General features: G+C 34.5%; 1 protein-coding gene and 1 long non-coding RNA gene across 2 annotated transcripts; one reads left to right on the top strand and one right to left on the bottom strand.

The window, feature by feature from the left end:
* Positions 1–215: 215 nt before the first annotated feature.
* On the bottom strand, positions 216–1,604 carry LOC145820666 (uncharacterized). The gene is made up of 2 exons (XR_014362659.1): positions 1,414–1,604; positions 216–461 (listed from the first exon to the last, which is right to left on the bottom strand). It is a non-coding gene; the product is annotated as an uncharacterized LOC145820666 (long non-coding RNA).
* A 4,340-nt stretch (positions 1,605–5,944) lies between these two features.
* On the top strand, positions 5,945–15,699 carry LOC114296691 (mitochondrial adenine nucleotide transporter ADNT1). Its single transcript, XM_028241014.2, has 8 exons — positions 5,945–6,558; positions 7,062–7,110; positions 11,867–12,030; positions 12,822–12,859; positions 13,894–14,006; positions 14,139–14,252; positions 14,881–15,225; positions 15,373–15,699. Exons 1-8 carry the CDS (start codon positions 6,401–6,403, stop codon positions 15,454–15,456), a joined length of 1,065 nt encoding a protein of 354 aa, XP_028096815.2. The 5' UTR covers positions 5,945–6,400; the 3' UTR covers positions 15,457–15,699.
* Positions 15,700–17,366: the final 1,667 nt, after the last annotated feature.

Raw genomic sequence — 17,366 nt, 5'->3', positions numbered from 1 at the left:
AAGGCAATTGTTGCGAGTAGGGGTGTCCGCGGTTCGGTTTGGGATGGTTTGCGGTTCGGTTTGGACCCGCCCGCATCTATGCGGTTTGGAGAAAAGTCAACCCGCGACCGCCCGCAATGCGGTTTGCGGTTTGTGCGGATAGAGTTTGCGGATGTACGGGCGGTTGCGGGCGGTTTGCGGTTTGGATTTGAATTTTTTTCTTACAAATAAACAACGAAAAAATCAGTGATCAATAATATACATAACAAGTGCAATGTATCATAATTGAGTTCTAAACTAAAGAGGATTAACCAACAAGACTATATCAAATCTATAAGTATCTGTCTACTGAAAATCTGAAGTTCAAACATACCTTCCAGTTGGATCTATCCCATGTTCATCACAAACAACAATCCCAAAATTTTGATCCGATCTGGTTTCCATACTGTCCACCTTGAATGTGTAGGATTTCTCTATTTTTTCTGCAAATTAAAGTGAACTCAATGTCAATTTGAACAATCCTAAGGTAATTCAAATCAAAACATCATACCCAGTTTGAAATTGAATTACTAATCCATAAGAGACCTACCAAATTGAATTGATAATTCAATGAAAACAGATCTACCAAATCAACTCAAAATTATTCATTCCATAATATATAAATTAAAAGGAGAATATAATGCTCTTCAAGACACCAAGAGTGCACAGAACTCAGATCCACCAAAACCATAAAAATTTTCAAAAATTTAATATTCACAAAAATGAAAGGGTCAGGATTGTACATGGAATTATGATCCAATTTTTTTTGAAAATTTTCCAGTAAAATAGACAAAAATGACAAAATTATACGTCATATGATTCAAATTTCAAAGATCTTCAACGGATCTACAAAGTGAACTCAAAACAGATGTAGGAACAAAGTGAATTCAAAACAAATCTAGATCAATTTGTGCACAATGTAACAGATAATTTTCAAATCAGATAATCTTCACACACAAAAAAAAATCGTGGAATAATTCACAGAAAATGAACAAAAATCAAACAATTTGAGCAATCCAGACATCAAACCACAAATATCCACGAAATGCATTACTTTATTTAACATCTAAAACAGTTTAATCTAAGAAGATCAAATCCAACAAGTGCCACTGAAAATTTTAAGACACAATTACAAATTTTACACAAAGCAAAAGAAATTCGCTTGGTTTGTACAATCCAGAGATCAAATCATATATATATATATATATATCCATAAAAAGCAGTAAAAAAGTTCAAGATCTAACGCGTACACATAAAACAAAACTACATATATACAGAAATTGAATCTAAAAACTTGAACATTAAATTAACTTTTGAGAAGGAGAGAGAGAGATGGAAGAATGAGAGAGATGGAATAACAAGAATGAGAGAGAAGATGAACAGAGAGAGGCTTACCTGAGAATTGCCGGAGCCAAAGACTGACACAGATCGGCGCTGGTTGTGGTCAATCGGCGCTGGTTTTGGTCGATCGGGGAGAAAGAGAGAGAGAGAGAAATGGAAGAAGAATGAGTGAGAACTGAGCTGAGCAGCCTGCGGGATTAGGGCAAATAGATAGATAGATCGATCTAGATGATGATGAACGGTCCATGTTATTTCTTTAAAAAAAAATATTATATTTGGCTAAGTGCGGGCGGGTTGTGGCGGGTGCGGTCCAAACCCGCAACCCGCCCGCAACCCGCAAATCTTATATATTTCAAACCGCACCCTACCCTATTCACTTTGCGAAACCGCCCATACACGTGCGGGTAGGGTCGGGTAGGGCGGTTTGTGCGGGTCGGATAACCCTATGCCCAGCCCTAGTTGCGAGACTCATCTTGTTTAGGATTTTGTAAACACATGTTTTTAAGACTTCTCAAAATATACAATTATTTAAGCTCCTTATCATGCGTCGACATTAACATGCAGTCTAAAAGTGGCCAACCTAATTAATTGCTTTGCTTTAAATGCCCTAGTGGCAATCCCTTTGTTTGTGACTATCTTTAGAATTGTGGCCAAAAGCCAACCATAGTTCTTGCCATTTAGGCCCAATTCCACTTTTTCTAACTTTTTTAGTTTGAAAGTGTGGCCCAAAGGATTAAACAAGGAATATTCCTGATGATGATTGGGGGGAGGGGTGACCATTTACTATTTGAGAAATGATTGATAGTTCCAAATTAAGAATTTTAAAAGTTTTAATATGTGTATGGATTTTATATGATGTGACCTTATGATCTTGTGTTCTTTTTTTTTTTCACCTCACTAAAGCTGGTTCATAACTCAAAATTTAGGAGGATGTATCATTGTTGTTACTCATTATACGTTATTTTCAGCACCAAATCATCTACGTCTTAATTTTTCCATTTTAATTTACACGGATCAAAAGGGTCAAGATTGTCATACCTCGAGATGTTCAAATGATTCTATAATTGTGCAAATATTGAACCATAAAAAAATAAGATAAAAGGCCATTGTAAGGTTAAAAAATGATAAATCATTACAAATTTTGTCATTGGAAGAGTTTTTTTTTTTATTTTTTGTTGGGGGAGGGATAGAGGAAAGAGATCCCGAACCTCGAATCCGAGCAATGCGCTTGTTTGGCCTTTAATGTTGTATTTGGTAGGAGAATTCAAAAGAAATTTGGAAATAGAAATAGAAAATGTAGGCAAAATATAAATAAGATATACTTATATTTCACTTAATTTCCTACACATTTTTTCTTTTTATTTCTAAATCTCTTCTCAAATCTCTTAACCAAATACAAAAACCAGTGTTTTCCACTGTACCAAAAGGTCATGTTTGATTCATAAGACTAATAGTGAAGTATTAATAATCCTATTAAATTAGTGTAGTATTCACTATCCAATTGGATTAATATCCATTGGATTAATAATCTCACCCCTAACCCATTACTAATAATCCTACAAATTTGTTAGATTAATTATCCATTGGATTAATAATCCTAAGCCAAAATGTTAAAACAAACATAGGATAATTAGGCCCACGGATTAATAATCTCAATTCCATGCTCTAATCCACCCAATCAAACATGCTCAAAGAGTCCACAGTCCATTTTCTTTTTGAATAAATTATAAATACACTTCTTGAGATTTGCTTAAACTATGAATTGGCTTCTGTGGTTTGAAAAAATACAAATACTCCTTTGTTAGAATTTTTTATTAAACAAAATTAATTGAAAAAATAAAATTTTTAACTGCTCTCTTATACGATAATAAAATTAGTTGAATTATTAAGTGAAATAAATTTTTGATATCATTAAAAATTATTAATTGACTTAATAATTTATTAATAAAATGGGCCGATGTAATGAAATTCAAAAAGTCAAGGGACGTGACGTAATTTTTAAAATCACATGAGTCAATTTATATTTTAAGTAAATTTCAAAAATATATTTGTGATTTATCCTTGTTTTAAAGGCTTTAGGCAAGGAACCCATGTAATTGTTTGCTTAAAAAAACCAGTGTTGATGGGCTCTTATCTTGGATCTTCTTTACTTTTTAGTTTGTGTTCCAAATTGGGCCTTATCATGTACCTCAGTTTTGGGTCAACAAATTGACCTTTAATACAAGCCCAACTCATTTTTTTTGTTTTTCTTTTATGCACCTTAGATTGGGTGGGAAAATTAATCTATGACTTCTAAACAAAGCTCATGGGCTCTGGCCACCAGGGTAATCCCAATAATTAGCCCAAGCTCAATTCTAAAAGCTCCTAGCCTCACCTCTCTCATGATATTCGAGGCGTGACAAGTCGGAAAAGTAAAGGGAAAGGGCATTTTAGTAAAGACATAAAATAATAAATGAAAGTAAAAATGAAAATTTTAGTGTAATATTTTAGTGTTATAATCTTATTATATTAAAAAAATTATATAAATTTAATAAATATAATTGGGACAAACTCTCTTATTGGGATTCTAAATATATACAAGGCGACAGCAGGACAAGAAATGTAGGGACAAACTCAAATAAGGTAGGAGTGGGTGGGGTGGCGAACTCATACGAGATAGGAACCGAGGAAGGCATGCGGTGGTAGAGAAAGAAATTGACAACCTGGGCCTTGTTTGAAAACACTATTTTTTGTAATTTTTTAACTAAAATATGAGATAAAAAAATTAATATGTTTGCAATGATTTTTTTAATTTATTTTTACCAAAAAACTTGCAAAAAATAGAGAAAAAAAAAATGAAATCTTAAATTTTTTTGGTAGGAGTATAATTTTTGTGACATTCTTAGTGACTTTTGACTTTTAGACTAAAAGTGAGTGTTACCAAATGGGGCCTTAATCTCAACCTCCACTATTGAAGAGTAGGGATGGCCACGGGGCGGGTTTAAGGCGGGTTTTCCATTTCTCCCCCCGGCCCCTGCGGATACCAGCGAATACCTGATACCTACAAATATCTGACCATATTTCAAATAGCCACAAAAATTGAGAATCATTTAAATTCTCAGCACACTAAATCATCTTCCTTATTTCTATATATATAAACAGTGAGACTTTTATAATTATTATTTATTTATATTTAAATAGAATCACACACTTTTAGTATTCTTTTCTTATATCTAATTATATATTATATGTATACATATATATTATTTATTTATATATACGTGTGGGTAACCCCCGCCCTACATAAGTGTTGGAACGGGTGAAATTTGCCCCATTAGGATGTGTATGGGCAGATCTCGCGAATCCAATTAAAATAGCCATCCCTATTGAAAAGTCCAATTTAAACTGTATACACAATTTGAAGGAACCTAAACACTTGAACTGTTTGGAAATTGACTAGTTTAGTTAATTTTATGTTTTTTTTCTTTTACAAAAAAAAAAAAAAAACGTGTATTAAAATAAAGAAAGTGATGTAATTGGATATTTTAAATTTTTAACTATTTTAACCAAAAAAATCTAATGCTAAACAATTCCTAAATTCATATTTTGGACGGATCATATTTTGTGCCCGGATCACATATTAATGAAGTTGGGGTGGTGTTGTGCCTGGCACAACACCCCTGCTATAAGATCCCATGGTAGTATATTTCAAATATATTTCAGTAATTTGAACCATTTATAATATAAGGTTTATTAGTATATTATTTATAAAAAAAAAATCTAATTTAATCAGACATATGTAATCATGAGATCTAATTCTTTTTTTAAAAGAAGTCAAAATTATATCATCTAATCATCATCGGTTCTAGGCATCGCCGCTTGAGCCGTTTCTAATTATTGTTTACATTATTTTAGTTTTCCCTTATCTGTATGAGAATTATTTATTTTTTTTAAAAAATAAGTGTGATGTTATTATGAGATTACATATGTTCAATTAATTTTTTTTAATATATAATTTATTCAACAAATTTTATAATATAAATAATTTAAATTATAAAAATAACCTCGAGACACAACCTAATGAGCCACACAACACATGTTGTGCCACAACACCTATCCAAGTCCTACATTAATAACTCAAATAATAATAATGATAATAATAAAAAACAACAGCAACTTAAGACACCTTAATTTATTAACCCTAAATACGATTTTATAATTATATGTCTAACTTTGATTTAGGAATGATAAGTTACGGAAACATATTCTCTCTAATCCACTATATGGATTGAATTGTGATGTTCGGGTCCATGGGGTCACTATGATACTTCTTCAATATTCTGAACCGTTTAATGTGTAAAATTTATTGAATATTTTATTAATGTAAAAAATTATATTGATCGTATATCGATACCCACTTAATTGGATTCGATTTCTATAAAAAAAATTATTTTAAAAATCATATTTATTGTTGACAGAAATATAATTTAATTAAGTAGATATCGATATTTAATTAATATAATTTTTATTACAAAAAATTAATTAATAAATTTAACATATTAAACGATTAAAATTATTAAAACAAAATTGATGATGCTCTCTGCGAATCCAATAATACGTTTTAGTCCAACCTCGAATTGGATAGAAATCTCACCCTAGATTAGGAAAGATTATTGAGTGGTGTAGGAGCACTGCACAATTTTTCCTAAATTAGGAGATGCGACGTGGCACACGCGAGACGACATGTGGTGCCCGTGTGAGTCTACTAACCACCTGACATACACATACATCTGACAACAAAAATCGACACCTAAAAAAAAGCAGACTCCACTGTGTGCAGCATTTCCATCTCCGAAAACCCCCTCTCTGTCTCTCTCTCTCTCTCTCTCTCGCTCTCCGCCGCCGCCGCCGCCGCCAGCGACGTTCGGAGAAGAGAGAGAGAAGGAATGTAGACTCCCTCTCTTCGTTAATCACCGATCCTCGCGATCGATCTCGATCTTTCGACCTAGGTCTGCTCCGGCGTTTTTGACTCGACTGAGCTTTTTTCTGGTGAGTTTTTTCGATGGCTTCTGAGGACGTGAAGACCGGTGAATCTGCGGTTTCGACGATCGTGAATCTCGCTGAAGAGGCTAAGTTCGCGAGAGAAGGTGTTAAGGCTCCGAGCTATGCGATTCTCAGTATCTGCAAGTCTCTCGTCGCCGGAGGAGTAGCCGGAGGCGTGTGAGTTTTATTTCTCTTTCTAGGAAATTTTCGATTTTATATGTATTGTTTGGTGCTCTGTTTGGTTGCTGAGAAAATTTAGGTAGGGGAAAGCAGCGGACATTTTTAATTTTTCGGTTAAATTGGTTTTAATGGAAGTGATAAACCTAAATTAGTTGGATCAAATTATTTGTGTTTATTAAAGTGGAGCCAATGAAAATAATTGAAATATAATTTTCAGATTCTAGTTGGATCAAATTATTTGTGTCTTGAAAATTTTCCATTTTTATATGTATTGTTTGGTTGGTGTGAGATTTAGGTATGGGAAAGCGGCGGACATTTCTAATTTTTTGGTTCAATTGGTTTTAATGAAAGTGAGAAACATCAAATTATGTTTGTTTATTAAGGCGGAGACCCTAATGAAAATAATTGAAATTTTAATTTTCAGATTCTAGTTAATTAATTTATTTGTGTTTACAGTATTGCCACATTAATCCTCCATTGATTTCCTATTAATGTTGCAGATCACGCACTGCTGTAGCCCCACTGGAACGATTAAAAATATTGCTTCAGGTTAAGATATGCTCATCCTAAAGAATTTCAGTTCATTTTCCTATTGAATGCCCAATACATGTTCTTTGTTAAATTAGTGCAGAAATTTTGCTCCTTGCTAATGATCAAAGCTTTTGTGATCAACTTTGAATCTGGGTGTATTGTTGTATTTATCAGTTCTTCCATATGGAGTAGTTAAAATATGCAGTAGGGTACACCGTTTGTGATGGTGTTAAGCATTCAAATGAAAAACCCACATAAAAGTTCAACCTTTGGAAGAATAAACATTACGAATGCAGTATGTTAGTATTTAACCATATTAAAAAGAACGGAAGCTTTGCTTGTCCTAACACTTCATATGCGGAATATGTCCTTATTGATATGGATACACTTTCAGAAGTGTTGTTATTCTTCTATTACATTTCATCTTCTATAGCGGTGTGTACTGTTGTGGTTGAGTTGGAAAGCTTTTGAGTTGTCTTCATAGGGATTCTCTAGCACCACATGAAGTGAAAGACAGTGATAATTTCAAAAAAAGAACATATGATTGAATAATAAAATATTTATTTGTGAATGAACCAATTGAGTCGGTTGAGTCTCTCTCTCTATATATATATGTATGTCTTTGTGTTGAAACTTATGGGACTATGATCAAGGACTAACTTTCCCTCATGTTTTGGTTCTCTCTTCATATTTCTATATTTTATGTTGTGTTTCTTATACAATTTTTTTAGATAAATTTTAAGGGTGTTTATATGGAGCTTTGGGCTCAACTTCTTGTAAAAGTTGGTCTTAGCCAATACGACATATTAGTTGGGCTGTTGTATTCTATGGGAGACAAGTCAATTGAGATGGTTCTTGAAAAATTTACCAACCTCTGAAGACTTAAATCTCGTTAATTATATATTATTGTCTATGCTTAGCACAATTTAAAAAATTGAAGGGCAAATATGTCATAATTAAGCTTCTAAATAAACCCACATAATTTCACTTCACTAGTTCCATAGTACCATGTGGCATTTTGACTCTCCTCGCTAGCAAAACCTCTTGGGGCAACGGACCGCATGGCTTAAATCTTGTTTTGGAAGGCTTATTTTGGCTGTAAGGACTTAGTTTGGTGCACGCAAGCTATCTTAGGATGCCTTACATATCAAAAAAAAAAAAAACTCACCTAATGTGTTATATGATACTCAAGGACTACCTACTAATTTTTCCATATCTTAAGAAAAATTCTTGTGCAAATGAGTGTAAACACAAAGTTGAGTTGGTAACTCATAAAGACCAAAGTTCAGGGGGCAGGGGTACAATTTGCCTAAAAATCTAACTCAATGTTTATCTCTTATCAAACATGGCGAACATATAGAGTGAGTTTCGTCTATTACGTTTTGTCTTTCTATAGCAATGCATACTATTGTGGTGGAGTTGGAAAGCTTTTGAGTTGTCTTTACAAAGGGGTTCTTTAGCACCACGTGGTGAAGTAAAGACCAAATGAAAGTTTCTCAAAAAAAAAAAAAAAAAAAGGATTGAATAATAAAAGATTTAAGAATTAATATTTATTTTTTAACCAATTAAGTCGGTTAAGTCTCTCTCTTCTCTTTCTCTCTCTCTCTCTCTCTATATATATATATATATATTTCTTGTCTTTATGTTGAACTAGGGAGTCTGACCAAGGAAGAAAATTGTCCTTCATGTTTTGGTTCTCTCCATATTTATATATTTTCTATTGTGTTTTTTTATACAAAATTTCCAGATGGTTTGTAAGAGTGTTTTTATGGTGGAGCTTGGGGTTTAACCTCTTGAACAAAGATAGTCTAAGCCAATACAACGTACATGTTTGAGCCAATACGATGTATAGTTCTGAGCCAATACGATATATAGTTAGGCTGTTGTATCCTAAATAGGGGAGACAAGTCATTTGAGATGGTCACCAAATGGTTTTTGAAAATTTTACCAATTGGTAAGGACTTGAATCTCTCTCCTTAAAGAAAGTGAGATTACTCAGTTCACTTTATGTGGGTTCATTTATTTAGATATATTTTGTGTAAACCCATTATTTAATATAGTAGACAAATAGGAGAGATCTGTGGATGTAGGCTGAGTTAACCGACTCACATTAAATTTGGTGTCTTCTTATAGTGATGATTTTTGTTTGTTGGTTCATTTTGATGCACTATGTATTTTAAATATTAAATTAATGTTTGTGTTAACTAATATATTATATTAAAAAATGTGTTGATATGGAAAAAAGAAAAGAAGCAAGAAGTAGTAGTGGGTTGTATAACTCATTTTCTGGCAAAGTTCATAAATAAAAGGACTGGCGAAGTTCATAAATAAAGGACCAAAATGAAAAGTTTTAAAATGATAATAAATAATAGAATATTATATGATGGCATGCATGAATGCATTTAATGCACAAGGTGTAAGGTAATATAAAATTTATGAAGGAAGAAATCGGAAACTTGATAGTATTTAGGGATTGTTTAGGGTGTCCTAAATAAGTGCACTTTTTGTCTTTTTGGACTAAAAAATTGAGGAAGAAAATATGGATGTTTGGGTTAACTTTTTGACTTTTTATGGAAAAATGTGTAATAAAAAATTGTAAAAATTGATTTGTAGGGAAAAATTAGGATTGGGAGTTGTGCAGCCGTAATTGTTGACTTTTGGTGAATAGTGTTAATTTTTTAACTTTTTGAGTAATTTTTTGACTTTTTTGCAATATGCCAAACTTGGCCTTAATCTTTATTCATTACCTTTTGAGTCAATTGTTCCTCTCTCTCTCTCTCTATATATATATATATATATCTCTATAAGTCAGTTGTTTCTCTCCCGATATATATCTCATTATTTGTGAGCCTAAGGTAGTAGAGAGTATGTTCAAGGAAGGAAACCTCTCCTTCATATGGCTCTGTTATGATTTCTATCTTTATTGTGTTGTAGTTTTACGGAGTTTTTCAGATAACTTGTAAGGGTGTTTTTGATGAATATTTTAGGATGTAAAATAAAATTTTATCATATTTAGGCCTGGTTTGGGATACCCAAAAAAGTCCAAAAAGCTAAAAAGTTACTAAAAAAATTAAAAAGTTATCACTATTCATAAAAAAAATATATAAAAAATTAAATTTTACACAAAATTATCACAAACAACTCTGACGTCCCTACAGACATAGTTGACTTTTTTGGAAAAATTGCATAGGCGAGGTGCACGGTGTTGTTCGGCCGATGGAGGCCCATCACAGGTCCCGTTTTGATAATCTGAACCGTTGAATGTGTAGAATTTGTCAAGTACTATATGCCTGTAAAAAATCACGTTGATCGGATATCACTAACTACATGATCAAATCAGTTTTGTATAAAAAATGGATGGTGTTATAGTTAACAGTTGGAAAAAAAACTAATACGATCAGATAGCTATCGATATCCAATCAACGTGATTTTTTTCAAGTACTCAACGAGTTCTACACATTGAACGGTTTCGATTAGCAAAACGGGACCCGTGGTGGGCCCTCATGGGCTGAATAGCACCGTCCAATTCAATGCCCTGAAAAGGAGGGAACCATCTCTTACACTATACTCTGCACACGCTGTCCCTTAATTCATCCCACTGTACAGCCTGTTTTATCCCAATCGTCTCCTATACACTAATTTATACAATTTTTTAATATAAATTTTTTCGTAAAGTCATAAAGTTACCCAAACAACCATCTTTTTTTCCTCAACTTTTTAGTCAAAAAATGCACTTATTTAGGACGCCCCAAACAATTCCTTATTTTCTAGTGGTGCCAACAATGATGTGACCCCCACACACGAAGCATGTGGGGGTCCAACTAGTTGCATTTTGTCAGAAGCAGCTGCCAAGGTGATAGGAAATGTTGAAAAAGTTTCACTTTATTTGATCATGCTCCATCGCACTTCGTGGCTTATCTTGCTTTTCAATGTTGAAAATGATGGTTACCATTTGTAATTTGAGCATATGCTGAACCCAATCTCTAATTGCCTTGTTACATCCAAACTTCTAGGGTTGTCGACTCCAATATTTATTTTTTAAAATTTCATGTAGCATTTATTTAGAACTTTATCATCTTATTAATCACCTGCAGTCATCTATTTTCAATCATCCTCAATTATTTGATTTAAAAAAAAATTACCTTCCTTGATGCTGTTTTGCTTCAATTATTTTGTGCATTCTTGGCAATGCAATCATTGGTTTTTGATACACATAACCAGACTACCTCTGATGAGTTTCTTTGTTTTTATTTATTGGTGCTACCTTGAGTTTATTACAAATTCCTTCATAACATAAAAACATTATTTCTCACCGTGCATGTGTGCATTTATGTGTTTACCAGTCATCCATCTCAGGTTTCTTCCTACATATGAGTTTGTGTTGTATGTTACCAGTCATCCATCTTAACATCCTTCTTTTGTCTGTGCTCATTTTAAGGCATATGTTGGAGCATAACTGTTCATTGACTTGGTGCTATGGCCACCTGTTGAAATTTCCTCTTTAATTTGATAGTACGCACCAGTCACAGTGCTTCAAGGGCACTTCTGTTCTCTGTGTGTGTGTGTTTCTTGGCTCATTGGATGATGATGGGGTTGAATCTTAAATGTTTCTGATATTTAAATTGTACATTTGTTTTTCTTGAAAAGGATCTACACGTTTTATATATAACAAGACAATTGAAAACTTCTATTTTATGTAGTATGCGTTGCAAATTTGTTTCATGCACTAATATTTACTATATTCTTTGTTTTAATTAGCTCTTATGATGTGCAGGTACAAAACCCACATAACATAAAGTACAATGGTACAGTTCAAGGCTTGAAATATATATGGAGAACTGAGGGCTTAAGAGGATTATTTAAAGGCAATGGTACAAATTGTGCCCGTATTGTCCCAAACTCAGCGGTCAAGTTCTTCAGCTATGAGCAAGCTTCCAAGTATGAAATTTCCTGATTCCTTCACGAATATAATAATTCTTTGATTAGATTTCTACTCTTGGCTGCTCTCCTTAGTTCTTTTTTTTTATTTAGTTTGATCTGAACACTTCTTTGCATTAAATTTATTAGTTTATTGAGAAGATGAACAGATATGAAATGGAAAATATGTATATGTAACAAATAGACTTCAAATTCAAAGCCACATATGAATTGTTTAGTTGTTTCTGTTACCTCCCTCCTTATCTGATGTCTTAGCCTCTTTAAAAGCGCATTTGTTTTGCTGGTTAAAGGTTGGGGATAGACATTTGTTTTTCTTTCTGTCCATAACCGATCTTTGGTCATTTTCAGTGGCCTACACAAATTTTGTAACCGCAAGATCGAACTACCTATGAAACATTGGTGTCTGTAACTCACTGTGGTGGTTCTCAACACCCATCCAAAAGGAATGAACTAAAAGATAAGAATGTGCATTCTGATGTGCTTCAAAATGTTGGTGGGCTCCTCTAAATTGGAGAACTCTCAAATGTATTATTTTGGTTGTTCACTTGTCAATTTGGTTGAATTTGGTATTGGGCAATGCACGTTCAAAGTAATTTGAGGTGTTTTTGTTATCAGACCCCTTGTTGGGGTGATGCCATTAAAGCTGCACTTGCTACGTCTTTTATGGGTTATAGAGATCAAAGTGGTTGCAGTAGCGTTATTATTTTATTTTTTTCACACTGCTGACTGCATTGTTCACCTATTCTGTATCTTCCTCTCTTTGCTGACTGTTACTTGTTATATTGCAACAGGGGTATCTTATTGTTATACCAGCAGAAAACTGGCAATGGTAAGTCCATGTTTATTTCTTTCTGTTTTGTTGTTTTCTTTGTTCAGTATCCAGAAATTTGTAGATTTACATGTCATTTCATTAGTTCATGCACATTTTAGGAGGTCAGTTGCCATTTTGATTCTCAATAATTGAAAATCCTACTTAACTTGTTAATTATTGTGTGAGGATTTAGCAGATTGTTTACTAAGTGCTTGTAAATGTTCTCTTTTTATTTACTGGCTGCATGCTGTGGAATTTAATTAGCTGCATATCTGTTGCTCTTCTTAAGACTATATTCTACGGCATTAAAAAATTTTAGTATTAAGGTTGTACCAAGGAACTAACAATTGTTCCCCTTCTATTGCCATTCATTATTTCTATTTTCAATGTTTTTTGGTTTCTGTTCTCTAATTACTGTTCATCCAGTGGTGGGGGGTTCTGCATCATGAATAGTTAAATGTTCCCTGTTTCCATCTGATTATGGTTGATAGGTTGTGTCTGGCTGGCTGGATATGGATTTAAATTTAATATAGGGCTGAACATTGTGACAATTGGTAAATAAAGAACTTCTATTAATTTAGAGATTCAGAAAGTCTTGTAAGTTTTGAAAAAATCTGAGAAATTTTTAGATGTGAAACAGCATGGTTAGCATAAGTTCATCACAGGCTGGATATACAGAAGTCAACACATTTTATTTACTGCACCATATTTACATGCACCATCCCAGTTACTGAATGCCACCTAAATAAAGTATTTTATAATTATTCAGTGTACAAATTATTGATGTCTGTAAAAATTGCCTTGGTATCCATGTTATGTATGTTTGCAGCTCCTAATAGTAATCTAAAGGGGTGTAATTTAGAAATGTGACCCTCTCCCTATTTCATTGTGTGCTTACTCCCCATCTATGCTATCAAATATCATAGTATAGAATGTAAGACTTGGCTTGCTCCGAGCCTTTTCTTTGATTTGTTGATAAATTATTTTATAGATGACACATGACAGAGAATATGGGGATCATTTGAGACATTATTTTTGTTATGTTATTACAGAAGATGCTCAGCTCACTCCTTTATTGCGCCTTGGAGCTGGTGCTTGTGCTGGAATAATTGCCATGTCTGCAACTTACCCTATGGACATGGTTCGTGGCAGGCTTACTGTGCAGGTACTTTGTGTCTCCTCAAGAATGATTATCTCTTTGGAAGTGTCTAGGGTTTTCTTTGTGAATATTGGGTACATTCTTGCACTGTATTTGCATTAGAATGACCCCATATTACTTTTTTTCTTAATTTTGCAGACAGATAAGTCTCCCTACCAGTACAGAGGAATGTTCCATGCTTTATCAACAGTGCTCCGGGAGGAAGGCCCACGGGCTTTGTACAAGGGCTGGCTTCCTTCTGTCATTGGAGTTGTAAGTCCTATAGTTCTTGCAAGGAAGTAATTAGTACAATCGTGATGATTTCATGTATCCATGGAAGTTCTCAACTTCTAACCATCCAAGGGAATTGTCGATTGTTTTTATATGTAGATACCCATGCACCCACATAGACATGTATGCCGGAACGTGTACCTTATCCATCTTCATACAGACCTCAACATGTCAGCTAACTAGGAATACATGTTGAATCATACCGAACAATCTCGAAACGGCCAACAACACTTGAGTGTGTGCTCAGTCCAGAACTTTATACATGACAAGGGTACCATCTTGGCATTCCCCGGGAGATCATTAACAAAATATCATAAAAATTTAACCAGTTGCCATTACTGAAAACATTCCTTCTTGATATTGTATTCGGTGGGGAAAGAGCAGGTGAGATGACCAGAATGGTGAGGCAATTCAATTTGTCGTGCTATTGGCATGTGACTGAGGGAGATGAGAATTATTGGGTAACATTTTCCAGGACTAAGGCACTAAGAGGCAGAAACCTCTCTTGCCCCTATCCACAGACATAATTAAAATCATACACCAGGGAAAATTTTATGTTTTCTTCTTGAGTCATGTGCATGGTGCTTATGCTCTGATTTGGTCTTTGCAGATTCCATACGTGGGTCTCAACTTTGCTGTTTATGAATCTTTAAAGGATTGGTTGATTAAAACTAGACCTTTTGGAATTGTTGAAGATTCTGAGTTGAGCGTGACCACTAGGCTTGCATGTGGAGCTGCAGCAGGCACTGTTGGCCAAACTGTTGCTTACCCTCTTGATGTCATTCGTCGTAGAATGCAAATGGTGGGATGGAACAATGCTGCTTCTGTTATCACAGGTGATGGGAGGAGCAAGGCTCCACTTGAATATACAGGCATGATTGATGCTTTTAGAAAAACCGTTCGCCACGAGGGTTTTAGAGCACTGTACAAGGGTTTGGTCCCCAATTCAGTGAAGGTCAGTATCATATTTACTTGGTGGATGAGCCATACTGAATTTGAGTTAGCGATGTTTAATTCTTATACATACAATATATGAGCTCTTTCTGAAATTGCAAATGAATCTGGCTCTGATGATGTTTGTTAACTTTGTTATTTTGTTTAGGTGGTCCCATCCATAGCTATTGCTTTTGTGACGTACGAGCAGGTGAAGGAAATCTTAGGAGTTGAGATTAGGATATCAGACTGACATTTCAGAGGCATGTGCTCTTGCTATAGGCAGATGGAGAGAGAGAGACCAGTCGGTTCTAGCCCGTATTTATCTTTTCTTACCCTTGTTTAGCTGTGTTTGTTCGTTTTGAACCTGCTTTAGAATTCAGCTGCTCATTTATACCTTATGTATGACAAATAATAATAATTTGTGAAGGATCGAAGCAAGAATAATGTGTTTTTCAATCTGGTGAAAATTCAATAAATGACTTTACAATAATCAGTAGATGATGCAGTTGCTCTTGCTTTATCGGAGAAGATTCACCCTCTTGGTAGCCCCCAAAAATATATCAAGGCTATGGGTTCCATTTTAATTAAGAATTTGTGATATATATGTGATGGTTTAAGATCATTTACTTATATTTGATGTTGAAAGTCTTATTTGTGGGCTTTATCATATATTTTTTGTTGTTTTTTTGAGACACATGTATTTTATATTAGACAGTTTTAAATCTGATAGGTGGATCCAGATATGACAAAGGGTACTGTTGAGGGAACGCCTGGTGGGGCAGGGCTGAGGTCAGGTTATAGCTCAAGCCTTGCAGTTTGTTCACTGTGGCAGGCCCGTCTAGGTGTGCTTTCTAGTGGGCATGAGAGAGGGTGAGATATGATGTATAATTTCTCACATCCATTAACTAGTGAAAAAGGTAAAATCTAGGGCAGTTCATGGAAACCGCGCACCTGCCTAACCTGCCCGAATCAACCGCACCCGATAACGGATGGCCTCGACAAGACGGATGGTCGGTTGCGACTCATTTAATTTGATTTTTGTAGATTCATGGTCAGTAGTGGTTTTTGTAGTTTTTCAACCATCGAAACCAATCTGACCGACCTATAATGCACACTTTTTTTTTTTTTTTTGTTGAACAAATGTACACCTATCTTGATTTAATTAGTTTGTAATATTTCAATTGTCTTTTGCTTTTCACTTTAACCCACTCACGCACCCACCCCACCTATCAAGAGTTTCATATACGATTCACACTTCACAATGCCGTTTTTCACGCTTCACAAAGTTTACTAGTGAAAAGGCACTCATCATTTCTCACGGAGAAAAATTGAAAAGGCAAAAAATATACAATCCCGCTACAGACCCCTGGTAGAAATTGACCCCCAGGACCCTTAGTGATGTGGCAACTGATGTGGAGTATGGGTGTATACGCAGCTGTGAGGAAAAAAAGAAAAAAAGAAAAAAAAAACAATCAAACAAAAGATATAGCGAGACCCTCCCAAACATGTCTCTGCCATCTTCCCTTGTCTGTCCTCACTTGTTGCCACCATCCTCCTCCTCCACCGTAGCTCTCCGCCATCAACGACGACCATAGCTCGCTGGGAACTCTAGCTGTCCTTTGTCTGTCTCTGGCTATCCTCTGTCTATCGCCTTGTATCTCTGCCCGTCGCTCTCATCAATCTTCGGCTGCGTGTCTGTGTCTCCCTCGTCTGTCTGCAGCTCCTCTGTCGCTCTCTATCTTCGGCTGTGTCTCTGTCTCGCACGTAATCTGAATCGGTGGTTTATGACGTAAAAAATCAATTTCATTAACTTCTTATAAAAAAATCAGTTCCATATTAAGTGAAAAAACAAATCTGAAATTTGAATATATGGAGTTCACATATGGCCTTTGCATATGCTAATTCTCATATATGGAGTTTGTATATATTCTGATATGGAGTTTAAAATGAGTTTGCATATATATATATATATATATATTCTCACTTTAATTCTCAAAAATTCTGAAATTACTTTAAAATGAGTTTGTATATATATTCTAAAATCACTTTAATTCTCATATATGGAGTTCTCATAGATGCCGAAATCAGTTTTAGATTATATGTATGGAACTGATTTCTCAAAATCAATTCCATTTGTGAAGTTTATTTTTGACTCATTAA

The sequence above is a fragment of the Camellia sinensis genome, chromosome 2 (genome assembly GCF_055761805.1).
Source record: "Camellia sinensis isolate YWXY chromosome 2, ASM5576180v1, whole genome shotgun sequence".
NCBI lineage: Eukaryota > Viridiplantae > Streptophyta > Magnoliopsida > Ericales > Theaceae > Camellia > Camellia sinensis.
Note: the sequence above shows the minus strand (reverse complement) of the source record. Positions and strands in the feature narration are given on the sequence as shown.